This window comes from Maylandia zebra, linkage group LG17 (genome assembly GCF_041146795.1).
Source record: "Maylandia zebra isolate NMK-2024a linkage group LG17, Mzebra_GT3a, whole genome shotgun sequence".
Classification (NCBI taxonomy): Eukaryota; Metazoa; Chordata; class Actinopteri; order Cichliformes; family Cichlidae; genus Maylandia; species Maylandia zebra.
Genome location: NC_135183.1, coordinates 19,881,637 through 19,903,274, shown reverse-complemented (window position 1 = coordinate 19,903,274; position 21,638 = coordinate 19,881,637). Strand labels below are relative to the sequence as shown.

The 21,638-nt window shown below is 41.8% G+C and overlaps 1 protein-coding gene across 8 annotated transcripts in view; it reads left to right on the top strand.

Annotated features, from left to right (window-relative positions):
- grip1 (glutamate receptor interacting protein 1) overlaps positions 1-21,638 on the top strand; it is a 66,580-nt gene that overhangs the window by 27,412 nt on the left and 17,530 nt on the right. For 5 of the 8 annotated variants that reach the window (XM_076876178.1, XM_076876179.1, XM_014409298.4 and 2 more), the window contains exons 2-7: positions 15,152-15,232; positions 17,985-18,120; positions 18,725-18,870; positions 18,960-19,043; positions 19,115-19,190; positions 19,281-19,426. In XM_076876178.1, coding sequence (XP_076732293.1) covers positions 15,152-15,232; positions 17,985-18,120; positions 18,725-18,870; positions 18,960-19,043; positions 19,115-19,190; positions 19,281-19,426 — 669 coding nt within the window. Of the gene's footprint in view, positions 1-7,344; positions 7,593-15,151; positions 15,233-17,984; positions 18,121-18,724; positions 18,871-18,959; positions 19,044-19,114; positions 19,191-19,280; positions 19,427-21,638 lie in introns of those variants that run through there. The other 3 variants (XM_014409300.4, XM_076876181.1, XM_076876180.1) reach the window with 3 other exon arrangements.

The window sequence follows — 21,638 nt, the reverse complement described above, 5'->3', positions numbered from 1 at the left end:
AGTTGTTGTGAGGGATGTTTGTTTTTATTTTCTTTATCATTTGTAAATATTATACAGTCTCATGTCAGTTTCTGCTGATTTGAGTATTTTACGATGTATTGATTTGTGTTTCTGGACACAGATCTAATTTATTTGAACTCAAATGTTTCACACACCAGTCTCATAGTCTCATATCTATTGATTCATCCAAGAGCAGAAAATAACTATTTTCTACTTGTAAAATGGCAAAATTGGAGGCTGGAAACTGAAAACTAGAAGATAGAAATTAGAAGCTCAAGGTTGGAACTTTTGCAGACTAGATGCTAAAAGCTAGAGGCTAGATGCTACCTGGATGCTATAAGCTGGAAGCTGGAAACTGTGTGCCTGAGTTTAGAAGTTGGAGGTTAGAGGCCACAAACTGGATCGTTAGATTGTTAATATATATATAATATTAATATGAAACTACTAGTTTGGATGTATGTATTAAAAACTACACAGTTAAGTCCTGAAAAATATGATGGTTTGAGTTAAAAGATAACTTATTTTCTTGGTTAACAGTGTGATGGGTCCTTTGATGAGTCTTGAATGTTTGTTGCATACATGCTGTGAAAAACAATCACTGTGCTGACTGTGACTGTGCTAAAAAAAATGTAACAGTTCTATCCTCGTGAAAATGAAGAAATACAAACTTTTATTTCCCGTTTCATGATTTTTGTAAGTAAGAAATCAAATACCTGAACCGAGCTGTGGAGGAAAGACTTTTTGTAATTATGCTCTACAAAGCTAAACTAAAACTTTCACCCCCAGGGGCAGCATTTTGCCATTTTTTTTTCTTTTGCCACATCACTATTTCCTCAGGTGGATTCTATTGTAAATAAGACTATACTCTCAATGCCTGTTTGGCTCATGGCACCATCCTATGGTGCGAGTCGGTATTACGGGAAAGGGTGCCCCAGATTGAGTTCAAATGCTGCAGATATCCTTTCGACACAAGACACAGATGTTTTGGATATAAATGGCAAATGGCCTGTATTTATATAGCGCTTTACTAGTCCCTTAGGACCCCAAGGCGCTTTACATATCCAGTCATCCACCCATTCACACACACATTCACACACTGGTGATGGCAAGCTACATTGTAGCCACAGCCACCCTGGGGCGCACTGACAGAGGCGAGGCTGCCGGACACTGGCGCCACCAGGCCCTCTGACCACCACCAGTAGGCAACGGGTGAAGTGTCTTGCCCAAGGACACAACGACCGAGACTGTCCAAGCCGGGGCTCGAACCGGCAACCTTCCGATTACAAGGCGAACTCCCAACTCTTGAGCCACGATCGCCCCTATAGAGTCATAGAAGTTGTTTCAGCACACCGTTGATCATTAATTGAAGAAGTTTTTAAGTATTTTAACTCACTGATTTACCGTTACTGCCATTACAGAGTTGGAGGATTGTTTTGTGTTAAACTTTGGTGACTGGTTAAAATGTATTTTCATGATTTTCCCGAAGCGTGTGTAGGATGGATGTAGTTCTTTGGTGTTTGTCTTCTGGTGTTCTTTGAAAAAGGAAAAGATTAAGACACCCTAAAGGATAAACCATCACATAGCATATAATAAAATCATTTTTTGTTGCAGAACAAAATGGACCTGAACAAAAAAATCCTTATTTTGACATGAGAGAACGGGATGTGCAAAAACCTAAAATCATTATCCTGCACCACTCAAAACATGGGAAATGAACTGGGGGATCATTAAACCTAACATCAACCAAACTCATGTGGAATAGGTGACCAGTCAAAACTAATTATTGCATATGAAAGGTCTTCTTTTTGCCTATATTCGATACCAGGCTCATCTTTTAGCTTTGATTCCTGTTGAGTCATAAAAACAATCTCATATAATCATTTTGTAAAAACATAAGCAGAAACAATGAGCTGATTCTGGAATGGTTCAGGTGGGAGGAATGACCTGAAGCTGTCCTTTAACCTCAATGTGTGGTTATATCTCTCCACTGTTTGTTTCATCACTTCACTTAATCACTTATATTAATAAATAAATACGAGAATATTGAGTATTTTTAGCCTTGTATTGCCAGTTTTGAGGGGCACAGGTTAAAAGTGTTGGTCTGCAGCCTCAGGCCACACCTCTAACTCACCTGTCCCTCTCGGGCTTGCCCGCCGCCCGGCCGCCATCTCCTCTCCGTGTGCTCGCTGATCTCATTACATGCTGAAACATTACGATGCATAAATTTGCACCTTAATGAAGTGACTGTAACACGGTGAAGAGTTCACAGCAGTTCTGTGCTGTGTGAGGCTTGTTGACACAGAAATATTTGCTAATTAAAGCTTTAAATAAGGCCCTCATTAGCATAACTGGTCCTGTGTTCAACATGATGGAGATTAAAGAGGAAAACGGGCTGCAGGAGGGAAGGCTGGCCCTCGAATAGTAATTTTGTTTCTCTTTTTTCATCGACTCTTGCTTCGGATTTTTCTGATGAAGTGGTGAAACCGTCCTCCTGTGTTCCCGGCTGCCGTTAGCTCTGCCATCACGCCCACATGCTCTCATGTGTGACTGCGTTAGATCCTCTCGACTCTGCCGGCCCACGTTTCCTTCTTTTTTCCATTTGCTCAGATTGAATCCGTGGTGGTTCGGAGGCGGCGTGCTTTTCGCCGCTGGATTATCTTTGCAGCCAATGAACACGCTTGACCAGAGAGGCGGAAAGTAGAGCAGAAATCCACCTTAATTAATCTGCAGGCCTCTCGGGACTCACAGCACTTTCTCCACATTATTTGGATTTGATGTTTAATTAGTTCTTTTAAATTAAAGAACAACGACTTCCTCCTTTTCTTTACTCTTCAGAGTCCTCAGAGTGTTTCCAGTTTATTAGGTACACGTATCTCAAACTAATGCGATAAATCCTGCTTTCCTTAAACTTCAATTCTCAGCTTTTGTTGGAGCTGCTGCTGACTTTTGTCTTTCTAATATTGTACTTCCTAGCTTTCTAATAATTTGAATTTTACTTTGTTAGAACATTTCTGTTACAGTGTCACAGATGGGCAGAACTGACTGCATATGATTACTTAACCAATGGTTAATGTGGTTACTGGGTAACTGTTAATAGTTAAACAGCTAACAGTAACATGAGCTTAATCAAAGCTAACATTTATAAGTGTTCAATATTTTATGTTGTTCAAACAGGATCTTTAATGACCTCCTGAAACTCTTTCTAAAGTGTTGATCAGTTTTTTAAACTCCTGTTCACATAATCACCTGCTAGTGAGGGGAGGAGCTCTGTGTGTTTAGCTGCTGGTGAGGGGAGGAGCTCTGTGTGTGTTTAGCTGCTGGTGAGGGGAGGAGCTCTGTGTGTGTTTAGCTGCTGGTGAGGGGAGGAGCTTTGTATGTGTTCAGCTGCTAGTGAGCTGAGCACAGACATACTTAGCTCCTCCTCACTGTTATTGAGAGGAGGCGTATATGTGTGCTCAGCTACTAGTGAAGGGAGGGACTGTGTGTTCAGCTGCTAGGGAAGAGGGGAGCTTGTCTGTGCAGTTGCTAGTGAAGGGAAGGGCTGTGTACCTGCGTGTTTGCAGCAGTTCTTGGTTGATATCGATACGGTTATGAATAAGTGTCTTATCTGATGGATACTGCCAGAAGGTTTTAGTATCATTTAGTAATGGAGTATACATTTTTGTGTGTGTAGAGCGACTTTCATTTAAACGTCCCTTCACAGATTGGTGTTTTTGAGACTAACGCTTGAGTGCTTTGCTGTAGAAGAAAAATAAAAGCTGACTTCATTGTAGAAACATTTAATTCTTTGCTATCTGCTAGTATGCACATCCTCTTGTTCTGCTTGACGTAGTTAACCATTTCTTCTCCAAACCTACCTTCAGTTGTCAAGTCAAGTCAGTAGAGCTGCTTTCCAGCTGTTACAATGCATCTTCTCTACTGAGATGAAAAAGATTAATTTCAAATGATAGTAAGTAAGGAGCAGTAAGTGGGAACAAGGCGTGTTTCAATTTTGTCCTGACTACTTTGAATAACCTTCAATAAGTGGAAATTCAGCATTGATATCTGCTTGAAGGGTCTGACAGCAAGTGTGGCGGCGGCAGTGACAGTTCATCCCATCTGTTCTTCACACACACGTGAACCCGTCAGTCTGACTGCGACCGTTAGCGCTAATTAAAGGTTTGCACATCCGTCCTCTCCTCCCCCCTCCCCCACCCACCTCTGTAACGGCATCATTAGCACTCTGAGTGTTTTTGTGAGTGTGTGGGGGCATGTGACGATGGCACAGTGACTCAAACTCATGTTTAACACACACAGACACAGACACACACACACAGACACACACACACTACATGTCAGGGTTTATTCTCTGATTTGGTTGTTTTGAAATGCTGCCGGCTGTGATGATAACCTGTAGTTGTGTGTGTGTGTGTGTGTGTGTGTGTGTGTGTGTGTGTGTGTGTGTGTGTGTGTGTGTGTGTGTGTGTGTGTGTGTGTGTGTCTGTTTGTGCGTGTGAGCCGGTGTGAACACTTCTTTCATCTCTCAAAAATCAGTCTTTGTGCAGCTCGGGTCGCTCGCTCTCTCCCCTCAATTATTCATCAGCTTGTTTCCATGGTAACAGCTGCAGCCATTCTTGTGTGTGTGTGTGTGTGTGTGTGTGTGTGTGTGTGTTGACATGAGCAGGACGGGCTTCAACACTTCATTATTCTGTGTTTTATCAGTGATGTGGGGCTGTAAACAGGACGTTCTGCTTGTAAAGTTTATATTGAATGTTTTTGTGTTTTAAATCAAAGAACCTGTGTGTGTGTGTGTGTGTGTGTGTGTGTGTGTGTGTGTGTGTCATTCATTCAGTGTGATTCTGACACAGAAAACAACAGAAACAAGACCACATAAAACCAGAACTTGAGCTTATGATCTCACTGTGGGTCGATAAGACTTTTAGATCATGTTTTGTTACCATAATGACTAATGTAAAGCTTCAAAACATGTGCTACAGCCAACATAACGAGGGTGATGCTGACAGGAGAACCGGCGTTTCTTGTTGATCTCAGTTTCCTGACAAGTTAAAAACTTCTACAGAGGAAAGACGATGGCGTAAAAAACCCTCCAAACTAAGGACCATTTCACCTTCCTTCTTCTTCATCCTCATTTATGCCCGTTTATGCCCTTATTTTGTTCCTTTTTTCACTGTATTATTTCCCTCCCCGATTCCCTTTTTCCCATTTTGTTTTTTTTCCTTCTCTGTTTTTTGGATTTATTTCATCCCTAGTGTTCTCCCATTTCCTGTCTATTTTCTTTCTTCTTTCTCACTCTTATGCTTCCTTCCTTTTTTCTCACCTTTCATCCTTGCTTTTTCTCCCTTCCTCCCCCCCCCCCCCCCCCCCCCTTATTAGTGTTCTGTCCCTTTTTCTTTTCACTCACGTCCTTTCTGTTTTTTTCCTCAGTACTAAAACACATCACAGAGGGTCTCCACTCGTCCTGTGGCTGTTGTGATTCTTCTTTTTTTCTTTTTTTTTCTGTGTTTCAGGAGTTTGTCTGTTATAAAAAGCTAAATAAATTCATGTTGCAGTTCTTGCTGTTGTGCTGCTGCAGTGTCTCCAGCAGGAGGCGGCAGAGATCAGCAGCAGCATGCCTCATTGTAAATAACATGAACAAAAATGTCCTGATATAATAACTGTGCGTGTCTCTTTCTCACTCTCTCTCTCTCTCTCTCTCTCTCTCACACTCACACTCACACACACACACACACACACACACACACACACACACACACACTGACCCGCCTTCACTGCAGTTATGGTAACATCACTGTTAATACCTTTAATACTCGCACACTGACACTAATCCAGAATAATCTGCATCTGAAACACTGACCTACATGTCTGACCACTTCACTACCTGCTACTGGACACGCCCCCCAGGAGCTGACCAATCATATCATGTAAATCAGACCAGCTGCGTATGCTGAGTGGTAAGGGAAGGCTCTGAAGTACCTTTACAGCTCCCCGTTGAGCGATTTTAAAAGGTTTATCTTCGTCACCTCGCTCCTCCTGCAGACAAATCTGTTGCTGTTTGACTCTTGAAAACTGCGGCGGTGGCCGGAGGGCTGCAGACTCAGATTCCTCTGATTAAATTTTCAGTTTTAAGGGTTTAAACTCCGGTTTACACATCACAAGCTGATGTCCACAGAAACACTTTAAGGCCCAGTGTTTTTCCTTTGCCTTGCACTTCATGCTTCCTTCTTTCACTCACCATTTTGCTTTCCTTATTTCCTGCCTTTTTATTTATATCTTCACTTTCCCATTTCCTTCTTCATTCCGTTCCTTCTTAGTTCTTCATTATTTGTTTCCTTTCACACTTCCTTTCGTTTGCTTCCTTCTGTTATGTTTCAGTTCCTTGCTTTTCTTTTTTCCTTCTCCACTTTCTCATTTCCTTCCCTCCTGTTTTGCTGACCTCCAACCTTGCTGTTCTTTATCAATTTCAGTCCCTCTTTCCTTTTCTTACTTTAATTTCGTTCCCTTTGCTTTTTGTTTCCTTATTCTGTCTCCTTCTATCCTTTATTGCATCCTTCCTTATTTCATTTTATCTTCTTTTCATTTATTTCCATCTCCTTTATTGTTTCTTTCCTTCCTTGTTTCTTTTTCCCTTCTTTCTTTAATGTTCTTGCTTTCCTTTCATCACATCCCTTCCATTATTCCTTGTCTCCTTCAATTCTTCCCTTTTCTTCTTCCTACCTTTCTTCCCTTATTTTTCAGTCCTTTCCTCCATCCTTCCACTTTTCTCCTTCAATATGTCCTCCCTTTCTTCTCTCATTTTCTCTCTCTCTGTAATCCTTTTTCATCTCCATCCATCCATCCGCTTCTCCTTTTCAGGGTCGCGGGGGGCGCTGGAGCCTATCCCAGCTGTCATAGGGCGAGAGGCGGGGTACACCCTGGACAGGTCGCCAGTCTGTCGCAGGGCCAACACACAGGGACAGACAACCATTCACACTCACATGCACACCTAGTGGCAATTTGGATTATCCAATTAACCTTTTTCTTATTTCTTTGCTTTTTTCCTTCTGTTCTTTTATGTTTGTTCCTCCATTTTTAATTTTAATAATTTTCTTCAGGTCCCTTTTTCCATCTTCCATTTGTCTCCTTATCACAGTCGCACATCAGAATCCTTTTTATCTATCCTTCCTTCCCTCCAGCTGCACAAACACACATTACAAACCAGCACAGAGATATGGCAGCCTCTTTCCTCCCCTCCTCCTCCCGCTCCTCTTCATCCTCCCATCTGCGCAGACTCTTCCTCCACCCTCCCCCTCCCTGATTTTATGGAGGCGCTTCACATCTGCAGCACACTCTCTCTCTCTCTCCCTCCCTCCCACCCTCTCTCTCGAGCCTCAGGAAGCGCCTCGATGATGGTTTCTGTTTGAGGAGGAGGTCGTCGGTCATTCGGTCGTTTGCAGACGAGAGAGCGAGCAAGAGGATTGGGAGGTGTAGGGTTTTTTTTGGTGGCTGCACGTCTTCTGCATGGCGCTGGGGGGGAGGTGGCGCTCGGCTCGGCTTCACCATGATCGCCGTGTCGTTTAAATGTCGCTGCCAGATCCTGCGCAGGGTGAACAAAGGTAGAGAGACACAGAGGAACACTGGGAGGAAGAGAGAGAGAGAGAGAGAGGATGTGTGTGTGATGGAGGAGAATTTCATGTGCAACATACATGCAGGAGTGGTCGAGAGACGTTTGCTGTAAACTGCTGACATTGAAAAGAGAGAGAGTGGCTTGTATATGACCAACGCCGGCTGTAAGTGTGTGTGTGTGTCTGTGTGTGTGTGTGTGTGTGGTGATGTAAATGATCTCCTGATGGATTCATTCAGTCGATGGCTGCAGGTTGCTGTGGGGCGAGAGACCCCTAGAGAGAGTGAGTGAGCGAGCGCGCGAGCATGGGGTCCTGTTTTCATGAATGTAATATTCATGGTTTGTATTAACAGGGAAGAGAAAGCAGGGCAGGCAGAGCCTGAGAGAGCGATCAGGATTATGAAATTCCTTCAGTTTGAAGCTTCAGGTGTCCAGCGTCTAACTTTATTCATCAATTTAGGCTGATCAATTAAATTTCATGACTCATTTGAGCATTTAAAAAAAAAAAAATTATATCTATCTTTCCTCCATGCACAGTCCCTCAATCGTATTTGAAAAGTTAAGCTTTTGCCTTTTCTGTCTTGTGTTACCTACCAGCAGGCGGCACAAGTCGCCGCTGTGGCGGTCCTCGATGTCCTGAAAGCCTGTCCTCCCTTGGTGAGATGAATTCGGTGTCTGCCGCTGTAGACCACAGCTGGTGATGGTGGTTCTACATGGCCACTCTAACCAGAAACTGCAGCAGGTGGAGAGCTGGTTAACATGTTACTCAGCTGAACAAGGACTGCGTCACCAGCTGCAGTCTAAGACAGCTGATCTGGAGTTTGTTCTCTGGATTACTGAATATAGAAACAGCTGTTTTTAATTTCTCATCCCTGAACCATCTAGTTTTCCTTATTAAGTTAAGCTCAGTTGTTGTCCTGTCATGTTTCCCTTCTAGCTGGCTGTACATTGCTGTTGTGGCGGTCTCAGTCTGAGACAGTTGACCTGTAACTCATCTACAGAATGGCATTAGGAGAATGTTGCTCTGCTATTTTTATTTTCCCTCGTTGGAAGAAAAAGTTGCTGCCCTTTCCGTCTTGTGGTTTGCTGTTGACTAGCTGTACGTTGCTGTTGTGGCGGTCTTCAATGTTCAGAAACTTCAGTCAAACTCTTTCTCCATTCTTGAACCACTAACTGTTTAACCAGCTGCAGTCCAAGATGGTGGAAGCCTTGTTTATATTTCTTAGTGGACCTGACAGCTGAGCAGTCATTCCTGTTACACTTCTTTCAAGTTTATTTTAAGTCCATTGCCTGTAGTGCATTATAGTTAACATTTTTAGAGCTCAAAAAAGAGGCTAACATGTGTACAGTCACATGGACCCTTGTGGTCACCGTCTAATAATCAAATTTACGTACTCAGACCTGAGCGGGCTTGTGAACATTTAACCTTGAGTTTGTTCATGAGAGGAGGTTTCTTGTCCCCTTGTTGAATAGACTCCAACTCCAGCATCTTGGACTGTGAGGTAGGTGGATGCTCCAGTCAGACAAGTTGGATTTGTGCTGCTACAGTAAACTCAGTCTCTCATCCTGCATTCCAGTACACTCCAACTCCAAATGCAGCTATAAGCAGTATTTCCTGTTTCTACTCTGGTGATCTGGTCCAGGCTAAATTAGATTCAAAGTAGAAAATGCAGCAGGTGGAAAACTGGTTACCATCTCCATCTGTGGTTCTAGACAATAGAGGTTAAGTCCGTCCATGGGACGAGAGACTGACTGTAGACGCCTCTGATTACTGCTCCATTTGTCATCCTTGGACCATCTTTCACTTTTATTTTTAGTTTATTTTCTGCTGGCCCTAGTGTTGAAAACGCACTAGTGTTGCCCACCAACAGGCTGTACAGGGCCTCGATTTCTTCAACTTCCTCTCCAGAGGGTCTCTATCTCATGATTAAACAAGCTGTATCTGCTCTGTCTCCACGTGCACCTGGTGACAGTAGCTTGTTCCACTTTCAAAAGTTGGTCTAAGCAAAACCTGCAGGAGGTTCATGTGCTGCTGGGCACAAACACAAATTCATTGTAAATCTGTAGGAAATGCTGGATATCATGTGGATGAAGGTGAGAATACCAGATGAAAGTGTGGTTTATTTCTGCAGCAGCTCTGTTTGCCTTAAAACCTCTAAATTATTTGATGATACACTCACCAAACCTGTTGTTGGATCCACGCTAGTCTGTTATCTGACAGAACTCCTCACACTCTGATTCCATCTTTAGGTGGGCTGGATACTTAGTGATACTATTATACCCAGCATAACAACAGTATCAGTACTGAGATTCTGGGCTGTATATATAAAAATGGTGTAGTGATGAGGTAGTAAAGCAAATCTGCATTCTTTCTAATTGCCACCAGTGGTGAATGCTTTGGTTCTGATATGAAGTCTGATCGTATTGACGTCTATGAGAAAATCAACCTTTTCCTGGCTTCATTTACAACCTCAGTAAATGCTTTTTTGATCAGTTTATGGTTTCATTCAGTAATTTCAGGTCATATTTAACACAACATGAAGTCCAGTTTCTAAATTATGTGGCGCTCCATCACTTCATAAACAGGTGAAATAAACTGTGAGGTTCACATATTTGAAGCTTTTAAATTGGTGACAAAGGACAAAAAGCTGCTTTAGTCGCTGACGTCCACATCTTGAGGAAGGAGTTCAGAGAAATTCAGCAGCCACTGTTTGGCCTCCACTTGAAAGCCAGGAAAGTTTGACTCTTCTTGGATTGCATGAGTAGTTTGTTCAGTTTGTTGGCACCAGAAGACATGAAGGAAACCTGGCTGGTCTCAGAGTGTTATCTTCACACAGCTGGGTTTGGCTCTGGAGTCCACCCAGCCTCTTTGATTTTTCTTAATTATGGAAATAAGAAGAAACACTTGAACATGCGGAGCCCTGTCCTCAACTGGAAGCCAGTTAATCTGGAAGAGCTGAAATCCTCCTTTTCCAGTAAATTAGACGAGGCTTCGATGACACCTCCTGCGCTGAGATAATCATACAGACAAAGAAAGTTTTACCCCTGCTGTGTTCAAAGTCTTCACAGCTCTGGTTTTCCTTTGATAGTTCTGCTGTTTGTATTTGTTTCTTTGGGAGATTTGACTTCTGTTCAAGGTCTGCTGAAAGTTTGAGTGTTTGGAGAAATCTTTGAATGTGTTGTGAGGAGCGTTATAAATATAATTAAAAACTGAGCTCCAGCTCTCAGTGGATATTAATTATACAAGTGAAAACACAGTTCAGCTTGTGGCTGTAAAACCTTAGATGTTAGCTTTGGGAGGTTTTGTAAATGAATGTAAGTGGAAGAGGTTTATTTTAAAAATCCATGAGCTTGGCTGAACATCCATGTTTTTCAGGTTTTTAAATATCAAAGTAGAGAGCCAACATGTGAATTATCTGAATAAATAAACATCTGCTCAATTGTACAGAGAATTACAGCAGTGATTAAATTTGTTGGTGCGTAAAAGTTAAATAATTAGTAAAAATGCCATTAAAACATTTTGGTTCATTTAGCGGTGCCAGCTCATTTGCACATTAAAAGATGTTTAAAAACGTAAAATATAAAACACTTTGCACAGTCAGTACTGACAATTAACCCAAACGTGTGCATAAACCTTTAATTAAAAGTAAAACAACGTCTGTGCTCGGGAGGTAGGAAGTTTAAAAACTTGTACAAAAACAAATACATAATAATTTATGCTTAGGAAATTTAACAGTTAATCTCAGCAAAAGGTTTCCTACTAGTTTGATAATTGTTTCCTCTTTAGAGATGTGTCAATAAATGTTTTATCTTCTGAAAATGATTAACAAAAAATAATAAAAGTCAAGACTAACAGATTATGCAAGAGAATAGTCTGAATTGTATTAATAAACAATATGTAAATCTAGTAAAAGGTATTATATACATAAACCTCATATACTCTCATATTATTGTTGATATTTTTATATATGGATATTTACCATTGCTAATGCATCGTCACTTATTGTTTTATTTATTTAGTTTTGTAACTCAAATTTTTAGAAATCTTTTCATTTCCATCAAAGTATCTAAAACACATTGAACATATTTACAGTCTGGGTAATTGGAGAAAAAAAATATTTAAAATATTATTTTAAAAATAATAAATTAAATGATAATAGATGAATACAATTTTTAAGTACTAGTGTTTGGACAGTGGTTCCAAAAACTTAGTGGAGGCAGAAAATGGAAAAGAGCACCTGCCTTTATATTCTGTCAGTTTCATATTCCATGTCAGACCACACTTCCTTAGTCTTTGCCACCACTGATTCAAAGGATGTATTTATAGAAAACTGATGCTGATTGAGCTTCCTGAGACAGATTTAAAAAGGATGATAATACGTTTTCTTTATTACTTACGATAACTGCTGTGCTTTTCATGCAGCTCCTCAGCTGTAAATATCTCCATGATTCACTTTCTGCTAAACCCCTTGAATTCTTGAAAGGACTTAAACACATTTGCTTTATATAGATCTCCCAGTTTTCTAATACAATACATTTCTCACCCGTAGGTGGCATTTATTTTTAACATTTTCTTTTTTTTATTGTTGATTTTTCAGTTTTATTGCTGTCATTTTAGTTACCTTTAATATTGTTACTTACCTAAGTAGCATGATGTACAGTTTTGTTTTGCTGTTTACTGCACATCCTAGCTGTTTATGATTTTTATTACATATAATAATCATAGATATATAAAAAAAAAAAATTTGCAGACGTTTGTGTATAAGACATGTATATTTTTGTGCGTTTTTCTTAGTTTTCTTGCATTTATTATTGTTACTCTTGAGCCCTTTCATTTATAAATTTTTACTGTTACCTGTCTTGCCTGTAGGTGGCGTTGTGTGTAATTTGCATTTCTATTGCAGCTGCTTAGTGATTCCTTATTGTCTGTTAGTGGTGAGGGCATTTTTGCAGACACATTTGACTGGTTGCATTTGTCTTGCCTGTAAGATGTGTTTATTATTATCAATATTGTTGTTGTTGTTGCTATCATGGAGTCTTTTTTTTTTATATGTACCATTTCACAGCTACTCGTATTTTTCTTCCCTGATTGGACTCAAATGCTGGTTTCAGATGCTTGATATTTAAAGATGATGCGTGACCTCGTTTAAAGAACTGCAGCTCAGTAATAGGAGCTAAGATTGTGTGCATGTGTGTCACAGAAGATACTGCAGCGTGTAGAATGTAGTATTATCCAGTATATGTGTGTATATGTAGATTGCACTGTAGATGGAGACAGAAAAAATGAGCTGCTGCTGCTGCTGTCCTACATCTGGAGGAGGAGGCTGCTTAGCTTTCATCTTCAGTTTGTTATGGTGTGTGTGTGTGTGTGTGTGTGTGTGTGTGTGTGTGTGTGTGTGTGTGTGTGTGTGTATTACTCATGTTGTGGGGACCTAATTCTGTTTGCATGCTCATTTTGTGGGGACTCGACTTTCTTTTTGGGAACAAAAGGAAGTTCCCGAGTGAGATTTTACCATAAAGACTTTGTATGAGGTTTGGGGTTCACGGTAGGTTATATTCAGGTTATATTCAGGAGGTGAATGTAACGTAATGGCCTCGCTGTGTTTCTGAGCTCAGCTGCTGGAACCAAACAGAATAGATCCGGAGCAGATTAGAATAAATTAGAATGACATAAAATAGAGCCAAACGCAGAACTAAAATAGAACAACACCACACTAAAGAGGAATAAAAAGGAGACAAAACTGAAGATTAGCATTTAATTAATAATAGAAGTATTCACTTCACAGGCAATATGCGTATCTTCCCGAGTTTTCCCCTCTTTCGGGTGGATCGTCAGATTTAATAAGAGGGTTTGATCAAATGCTGTTCAAGCCTGTACCTGGTGTCAGGTGCAGTAGATGATAGGAGAGTCTCACCTGTTGTAAACTGGGAATAAACAGTCAAACCACTCCATCCAGATATATCTACATGACATCATGCTTTTAGCGTGATGACATCACCGGCGGGATCTCCCGGTGGGCTGCTGAGATTGGTGCAGACTTAGCTGGACCACCTCTGCTCTCCACAGGGATTGGTCGCTGTGCTGATGAGGTAACCGCTCTCTGGCTGTGGCTTCTTTATTCATGAGTTGACAGACTGCTCAGCAGCTGTTCAGGCTGAGAGCAAGACACACCAGTGGTCAGGAGAAATCTCCTTCAGAGCTTTGCTGGACGATGATGATGAGTAAAAGAACCTGAAGGCGAGCATACTAACGTGTTCGCTGTTTAGCTCATCCCTGATATGTTTTTCTGTGGTGGAAGCTCTGCACTGTCTGATGATGATGGTGAGTACAGATGCATTATGGGAGCCTGGTGTGGGGATACTGTCTGAGGTAATCTGTGTCAGAACTCAGCAGGTTTAATTTTAGAGTTTCACAACTAGTTAAAGGAAGCTTGGTTAAGCTTCTAAACATAATGGATAATGAAAAATAGTTAAAGGATGAACAGTTTGACTTTTGAAACCAGTTGGATGAATTGGTGGAGCATTTGAACCTGCTGAAGGAACCAATGAATTTTTATATATTGGAAACGGCCACTGGTTGTATATTTGTATAGTTTAAATTAAATTGTTGGATTAACTTTTGAAATCTCCTGTTGTCTCCAAAACCAGTTGATTGAACTGGAGCTTGCTAAAGGAAGCAGTCAAGGAAAACCAGTTTGCCATTTTAGTCTGGATCCATGTAGAGGACGTAGTAAAGCCTCTTAAACACTTTAGGACCAGGAACTGAACCGTCTCCATTTCAATTAAAGGAACTAGTTGCTTTTTGAATGTAGGGGCAGTGAAAGCATTTAAAAACAGTGATGAGAACTGGTAGAACCTCAGAACCAGTTTGTGGGACAATTGTGGAATATATCCAGTTAGATGTACCGCCAGGTACACTGTTGATAAACTGGATATAGTTTAGAATCACTTTGAAGGACCAAAACTTTGGAAACGCGTCATGATTTTTTGTGAGGTATATGTCCAGCTAGAGGTGGTTCTACGGGTTTAAAAACAAGTCAGAAAAACCGGGCTGGTTAGTAGGTTTGAATTGGTAAGGGTCGCTTAGAGGAAAAATCTGAGCTTGGAGACCAGTTGAAGAAATTGGTTTATGTTTATACCCAATTACAGACACTAGTGGAGTCTCCAAACCAATCAAACAGACCATGTTGATGAGATGGTAGAGGTCAGATACCAATATTGAGGAAGGTCTGTAACCATTCTGTCAAAAAATCCCAACTATTTAACCAGTTTTTAGGAAAGGCTTTAAAACTAGTCAAAGGACCCGATTGATCCAGTTAGATCTGGTTAGAAACAAGTTAGAGTAAATGGTTAAGGTCTGGTACCTTCTACAAGAGGAAATGGAGATTTGGACTCAGTGCAAGGTGATGATGGGGGTTTATATGCCATCAGAGCCACTGTGTCCAAACTATTGAAAAGAACCTGCCTTATGAGGCGTTACTTCTAGCTACTGGAACCAGTTAAAGTCTGGATCCAGTCTGTAATATTCTTGCATGTCTCCTTGTGTTCCAGATGAAGGGCCGTACACGAAACACTCCGCCGGGTCGCGACCTCCAGATGGAGCGCTGGCCATCAGGAGGCAGAGTATACCAGGTAACAAACATTTTTATAATCAAAGTGTCTGAATCCACCAGCTGAGCTCATTAACACAGCTGAAAATAGAGCACGCTCAGAAACAGCTGATGTTTCCCATTTTGTGACCTGAAGAGGAAGATGCTTGCAGTCGCAGTTTATCTCCTCCCACCTGGAGCTGGTGTCCTACTTGTGATGTCTTTGTGCTACAATCAAAAATTCTGTGAGAATAAAAATTGCATCACTGATTTGGAGAGCCGTCAGACTGACGTCAGAGACAGCCTAGGGATGATATCGTAGACGTCAGAACTTCAGTTTTAGGTCTTTCCTCAGCTCTTAGTATAAGTGGGTGCCTTTGCTAGATTAGAAAGACTTTGAGGGACATAAGTGTACTGTGATTGGTCAAATGTATCAGTGCAGCATTGGTAACCGCCCTTAAAAATGAAACTAACCAATATTAGCTGATAAGCTTAGCACCCTCTTCTTCAAATATGGTCATTTCTTACTCCAAAAACACCAGAGCTCTAATACTGAAGCTTGAAAACACGGATTGTAGAAACGAGTGGGTGACATCGTAGAGGCTAAATCATCATATACAGTCTGGATTTCCTAGCCCAGATACCCCTGATGTTAAACTCTTTAACAAAGCTCTGTTCCTTTGAGGGAAACTTTGTGCTGCTTCCTTCAGCGTAAAGCTAACTTTAAACTAGAGCTGGGCGATAGAACGATAACGATATGTATCGCGATATAACTTTTACTCGATAGAGAAATTAAGCTATCGCGATAGACCTCGCCGCTCTTGTCCTCTTAAAAAAAAAAAAAAAAAAAAAAAAAAAAGGGTCAGCCAATCCAAATCAAGTAGCGCAGAGCCGAACCAATCACAGCCGCAGCGTCACGTCGCGTGACTTGTTACGTACAGCACAAGTGCCACGCCGCACGTGTGTTTGTTTGGGAAGCAGCCAGCGGGTAATGGAGCCAGCGCATAATGGAGGAAATGAGTGTGCTGACTAGAAAAATCAACCGAGCGTGACCGAAGAGAAAACAGATGATGGTTCCAATGCCGGAGAGATTGTCGAACGGAAGAGCCATAGAAGTTCCGTAGTGTGAAGGTATTTCGGCTATTTCAAGTCTGACAAAAAACAGAGTAGCGCGCACTGTAAATTGTTCCGAAAGCAAGTCTGGAAATACAATAAACTGGTGCATGCGTCACACTGTGCGCCACGTTATTGTTTCGGTGAAATGAATTTCTACAATACTGTTACTGTTAATTCTACTCTCTGCAGTGTTTAAATGCTTACATATACACACAGTTACTGTCCCTCCACACATACGACTCGGTTCTGCTTCTATGCCCCAGCTTTGTTTACTTTTTCCCACCGAGGCTTCTAGACTTCTGATTGGCCAACATTTCGGTACGGTTAGGAATCTAGCGCCACCTGCTGCTTTGGCATGTTCATAGCAGCGTTTTCCTTCATTTCTGCCTTTATGTGTGGACGGGATTATTTTTTAAAACGAAAACGGAAAGTCTCCGTTTTCAAAAATACCCGTGTACGTGTGGACGTAGCCTCAGTCTCTGACTGGAAGCGCTAATTCGTCATTCGGCTTTTGTCAGACTAAAGTAACTGTTAAAACTGTTTGAAAAGCTCAGCTATACAACAAGGAGAGATTGAGAATTTCCTTTTAGTTCTCAGTTTATTTGATATTGACAAAAGTTAGTTTTGTCTGTTCTTCTGTAAAACAAACTAAGATTTATTTTTAGAATTAATATTTTGTTTCTAAGTGGAATTGACAATTTAGTAGTCTGTTTCGTTTGTTCTATTTTGAAACTTAAACGCTTTAGCGGCTGCCTTTTGTGTAGTTTGCAATATTTGCCTTTATTTATCTGAAAAAGTCTCATGTTCCTTAAGTACATCTACCCTGTTGAACTTATTATGGGAAATAAATATTTAAATAAAAACAAGCTGCTGATTATTTCACATTTTACTTGTGAGCAACGGCACATTTAAATCTTACAAATATAGTTATTTGGCTCATATCGTGATAGATATCGTTATCGCCTGAAATGAAAAAAACATATCGTGATATGAAAAAATCTCATATCGCCCAGCTCTACTTTAAACCCCCCCCCCCCGCGCTGCTGACACCAGCGCCGCTGCAGGAAACTTGTTCATCTTGTTTTTTTTATCAGAGATTTGAGGGTTTTCTATTTCCGAGTGTGAGTCAGCTGTGCCGTTTTCGAAAAGTTGAAAAGGGCGCTGCTGCTTTTTTTGTAAAGCCTCTTTGGAGGAGGAAGATGAGTGAAGAGGAGACGATGATGGTCACTGCCAAAGACTGATCGTCTTAATCCTGCCTGTATGAAAGAGGATGAACCTGATTTCAGTTTCATTACCTTATAACTGGTCACAGCCCATCGTAGCAGGTCTGATCTGAAATTCTCTCTCTCTCTCTCTCTCTCTCTCTCTCTCTCTCTCTCTCTCTCTCTCTCTCTCTCTCTCTCTCTCTCTCTCTCTCTCTCTCTCTGTCTCTCTCTGTGTGTGTTAAATATTTCATCTGTTTGATGAAATATAGATGGATGACAGAACAGAGGATGACTTCATTTCTCCTTTTATCCAGATTATTATTTATTTTTTCCATGCTTAAATAAAGAGAGTAGAAGCTATGCAGTCAAGAAGAAGAAAAAGCAAATAGGAATAATTTTTACTGGAAGAAGAAAAGAAAAAAATCCTTAATGGCGAGGAAGAGCATTCAGTTCATCCCATGTCCCTTTTTGCAGATGAGTTTCGGGGATGCACGGTGGTGGAGTTGATGAAGAAGGAGGGGACGACGCTCGGGCTGACAGTTTCAGGAGGAATCGACAAAGATGGGAAGCCTCGAGTTTCAAACCTGCGGCAGGGAGGCATCGCGGCCCGGTAATGTCTTCTACATCTGGTCTTTGTGTTTTTAGGACTTGAGCCAAAAAACAAAGAATCGCCATTGAGACTAACTTTGGAGTTGTGCCAGGTATTTTCAGTTGTTTAAAGGGATGAGCAATCTGATATAAGATATTAAAAAGACAAAACGTGTTCTACATCACTTTGTACTTAGTGAAAACCTATAGATTACATGAATATTCCACATAGTGGGCTCCAGGGGTGGCTGTAGCCTGTAGCTCAGGTGGTAGAGTGGGTCATCTACTGATTGGAAGGTTGGTGGTTCGATCCCTGGCTTCCCAGCAACCTCCAGCAACCCCTCTTTAACCAGCCTGATAATATATATTTTTCTCAGCCGTTACCCTCTAGGCATAGGTGACTGGGCTGCAGCAGGAGCCTGCAATGTACGATCAACTACCAGCTACAAAGCGACAATGAGCAAAAATGACACAGAACACTTTGGGTGACTGATTAATGGATATTGGTGCAGCAGTGGCAGTTATTAATGTTTAGCAGCATCCTTTCTGGAACAGCCTCTTCTTAAACGAACTCATTAAGGTTTGATTAAGTAAAATTAAAGCTGATGTTTTGGCTGTTTGCTCAGGAGTGACCAGCTGAACGTGGGCGACTATATCAGGTCTGTCAACGGCATCAACCTGGCCAAGTTCAGACACGATGAGATCATCAGTCTGCTGAAGAACGTGGGTGAACGGGTCGTCTTGGAGGTCGAGTACGAGCTGCCGCCTGTCTGTAAGTTCTGCCAGCAGAAGACGTGTACACTCAGCTGCACCCGGCCGGCTGCAATGTTGACGTGTTGTTGATGTTCTGGTGTGTTGCAGCGGTGCAGGGGTCAGGGGTCATGTTTAAGAATGTGGAAGTCACGCTTCACAAAGAAGGAAACAGCTTTGGTTTCGTCATCAGAGGTGAGGCGAGTTCTGTTTGTGTGTTTAGAATAAATCAAAATAAACATGGTGATGTGACCGCGTGTTTGCAGGTGGAGCCCATGAAGACAGGAACAAGTCCCGTCCCATCGTCATTACAACCATCCGGCCAGGCGGCCCAGCAGACCGGTACGTGGCCTCTGACCTGTCTGTCTGATTTTTGTCCCTTGGGAGCCTTTGTACAGACTAAAAACTGTTCTCTTTCTCTTTTACCTGCAGGGAAGGAACCATCAAGCCAGGTGATCGGTTGTTAAGCATTGATGGGATTCGTCTCCATGGCAGCACACTTTCAGAGGCCATGAGCATCCTGAAGCAGTGTGGACAGGAGGCCACGCTGCTGATTGAGTATGACGTCTCCGTGATGGGTCAGTCATCAGTGTCCCCTCCCAGCAGAGCTTAAAGCGTTAATCAGTTAACATCAGAACTGTGCAGGAAAAGGAGAAGGTTGTGGGGATTCAAGCTGAAATCTTGCTTGTACTGGTTTTGACATTTATTGTTATTAAATTTGAAATTACATTTAATGGAAAGTTTGGGTAGAGGTAGGTTGCCAGGGGGCTTACAGATGAGAAACGATGCCAAACAGTGTGCCAGGACTGCAGCTGAGCTCGAATTTGTGTCCATCCTGATATGTGGATATTAGATACAATTTTGAGATGTTCATTGAATGACAAAAGCAATTTAAAGAAGTAAGTTTGTGTTCTGCAGAACTCATTAATGTTTTTCTGTAAGTAGAAAAATAATAAGAGAGTAGACCATAAGTACACTGAACAAAAATATAAACACAACACTTTTGTTTTTGCTCCCATTCCCCATGGGATGGACGTAGAGACCTAAAATTCATTCCAGATACACAATATAACCATCCCTCCCAAACAGTGGTCACAAATCAGTCCAAATGTGTGGTAGTGGGCACATCTGCTATATTGAGATAATCCATCCCACCTCACAGGTGTGCCACATCAGGATGCTGATCTGACATCATGAGTAGTGCACAGGTGTACCTCAGACTGCCCACAACAAAAGGCCACCCTGGAATGTGCAGTTTTGTCTCACAGCAAAATGCCACAGATGCCACAAGCAATGAGGGAGCGTGCAATTGGCATGCTGACAGCAGGAATGTCAACCAGATCTGTCGCCCGTGCATTGAATGTTCATTTCTCAACCATAAGCCGTCTCCACAGGCGTTTCAGAGAATATGGCAGCACATCCAACCGGCCTCACAACCGCAGACCTCGTGTAACCACGCCAGCCCAGGACCTCCACATCCAGCAGGTTCACCTCCAAGATCGTCTGAGACCAGCCACCCAGACAGCTGCTGGAACAATTGGTTTGCACAACCAAACAATTTCTGCACAAACTGTCAGAAACCGTCTCAGGGACGCTCAACTGCATGCCCGTCGTCCTCATCGGGGTCTTGACCTGACTCCAGCTCGTCGCCGTAACAGACTTGTGTGGGCAAATGCTCACATTCGATGGCGTCTGGCACGTTGGAGAGGTGTGCGCTTCACGGATGAATCATGGTTCACATTGTTCAGGGCAGATGGCAGCTGAGAATGTCCCAGTTCTTGCATGGCCAGCATACTCACCGGACATGTCACCCATTGAGCATGTTCGGGATGTGCTTGACCGGCGTATACGACAGCGTGTACCAGTTCCCACGAATATCCAACAACCTCGCACAGCCATTGAAGTGGAGTGGACCAACATTCCACAGGCCACAATTGACAATCTGATAGACTCCATGCGACGATGTGTTGCACTGCATGAGGCAAATGGTGGTCACACCAGATACTGACCGGTTCTGGGTCCCCAGACCCCCAATAGCGCAAAAAACTGCACATTCCAGGGTGGCCTTTTGTTGTGGGCAGTCTGAGGTACACCTGTGCACTACTCATGATGTCAGATCAGCATCCTGATGTGGCACACCTGTGAGGTGGGATGGATTATCTCAATATAGCAGATGTGCCCACTACCACACATTTGGACTGATTTGTGACCACTGTTTGGGAGGGCTGGTTATATTGTGTATCTGGAATGAATTTTAGGTCTCTACGTCCATCCCATGGGGAATGGGAGCAGTAACAAAGGTGTTGCGTTTATATTTTTGTTGAGTGTATGTCCCAGGAAACCAGTCAGTTTAAATGAACTGTATCAATTCTGCCAAGATGATTGGTCAAACGTTTAGCCCGAATTATGGCAGAAACATGGTTTTTTTTAGGGGCACTGTGGAGTAGAGAAAATCCAAAATAAATTCAAACTTGTGCAGCTAATTTTATTTATTTATTTATTTATTTTTTATGTAATTAAAGATGTATGCTGCACAATCATTTAACCCTGGAAAAAGAACAGTTACTAATAGATACTGGAATTTCCATAACACTCATGCACATGATTAAGTCGATATAGACTTTTGATCCCAACTGTATTATGTGAAGTCCTGTTCTTGGTTAACGTTAACATTAGGAAACAGTGCATGAGAAGTATTATTTTGTATTTATTATCTGAAACCCAAAATGTGATTTTTGGTTAAAATAAAAGATCATTTGTACTTTGTACTGTGTAGAGTAAAATTCTAAA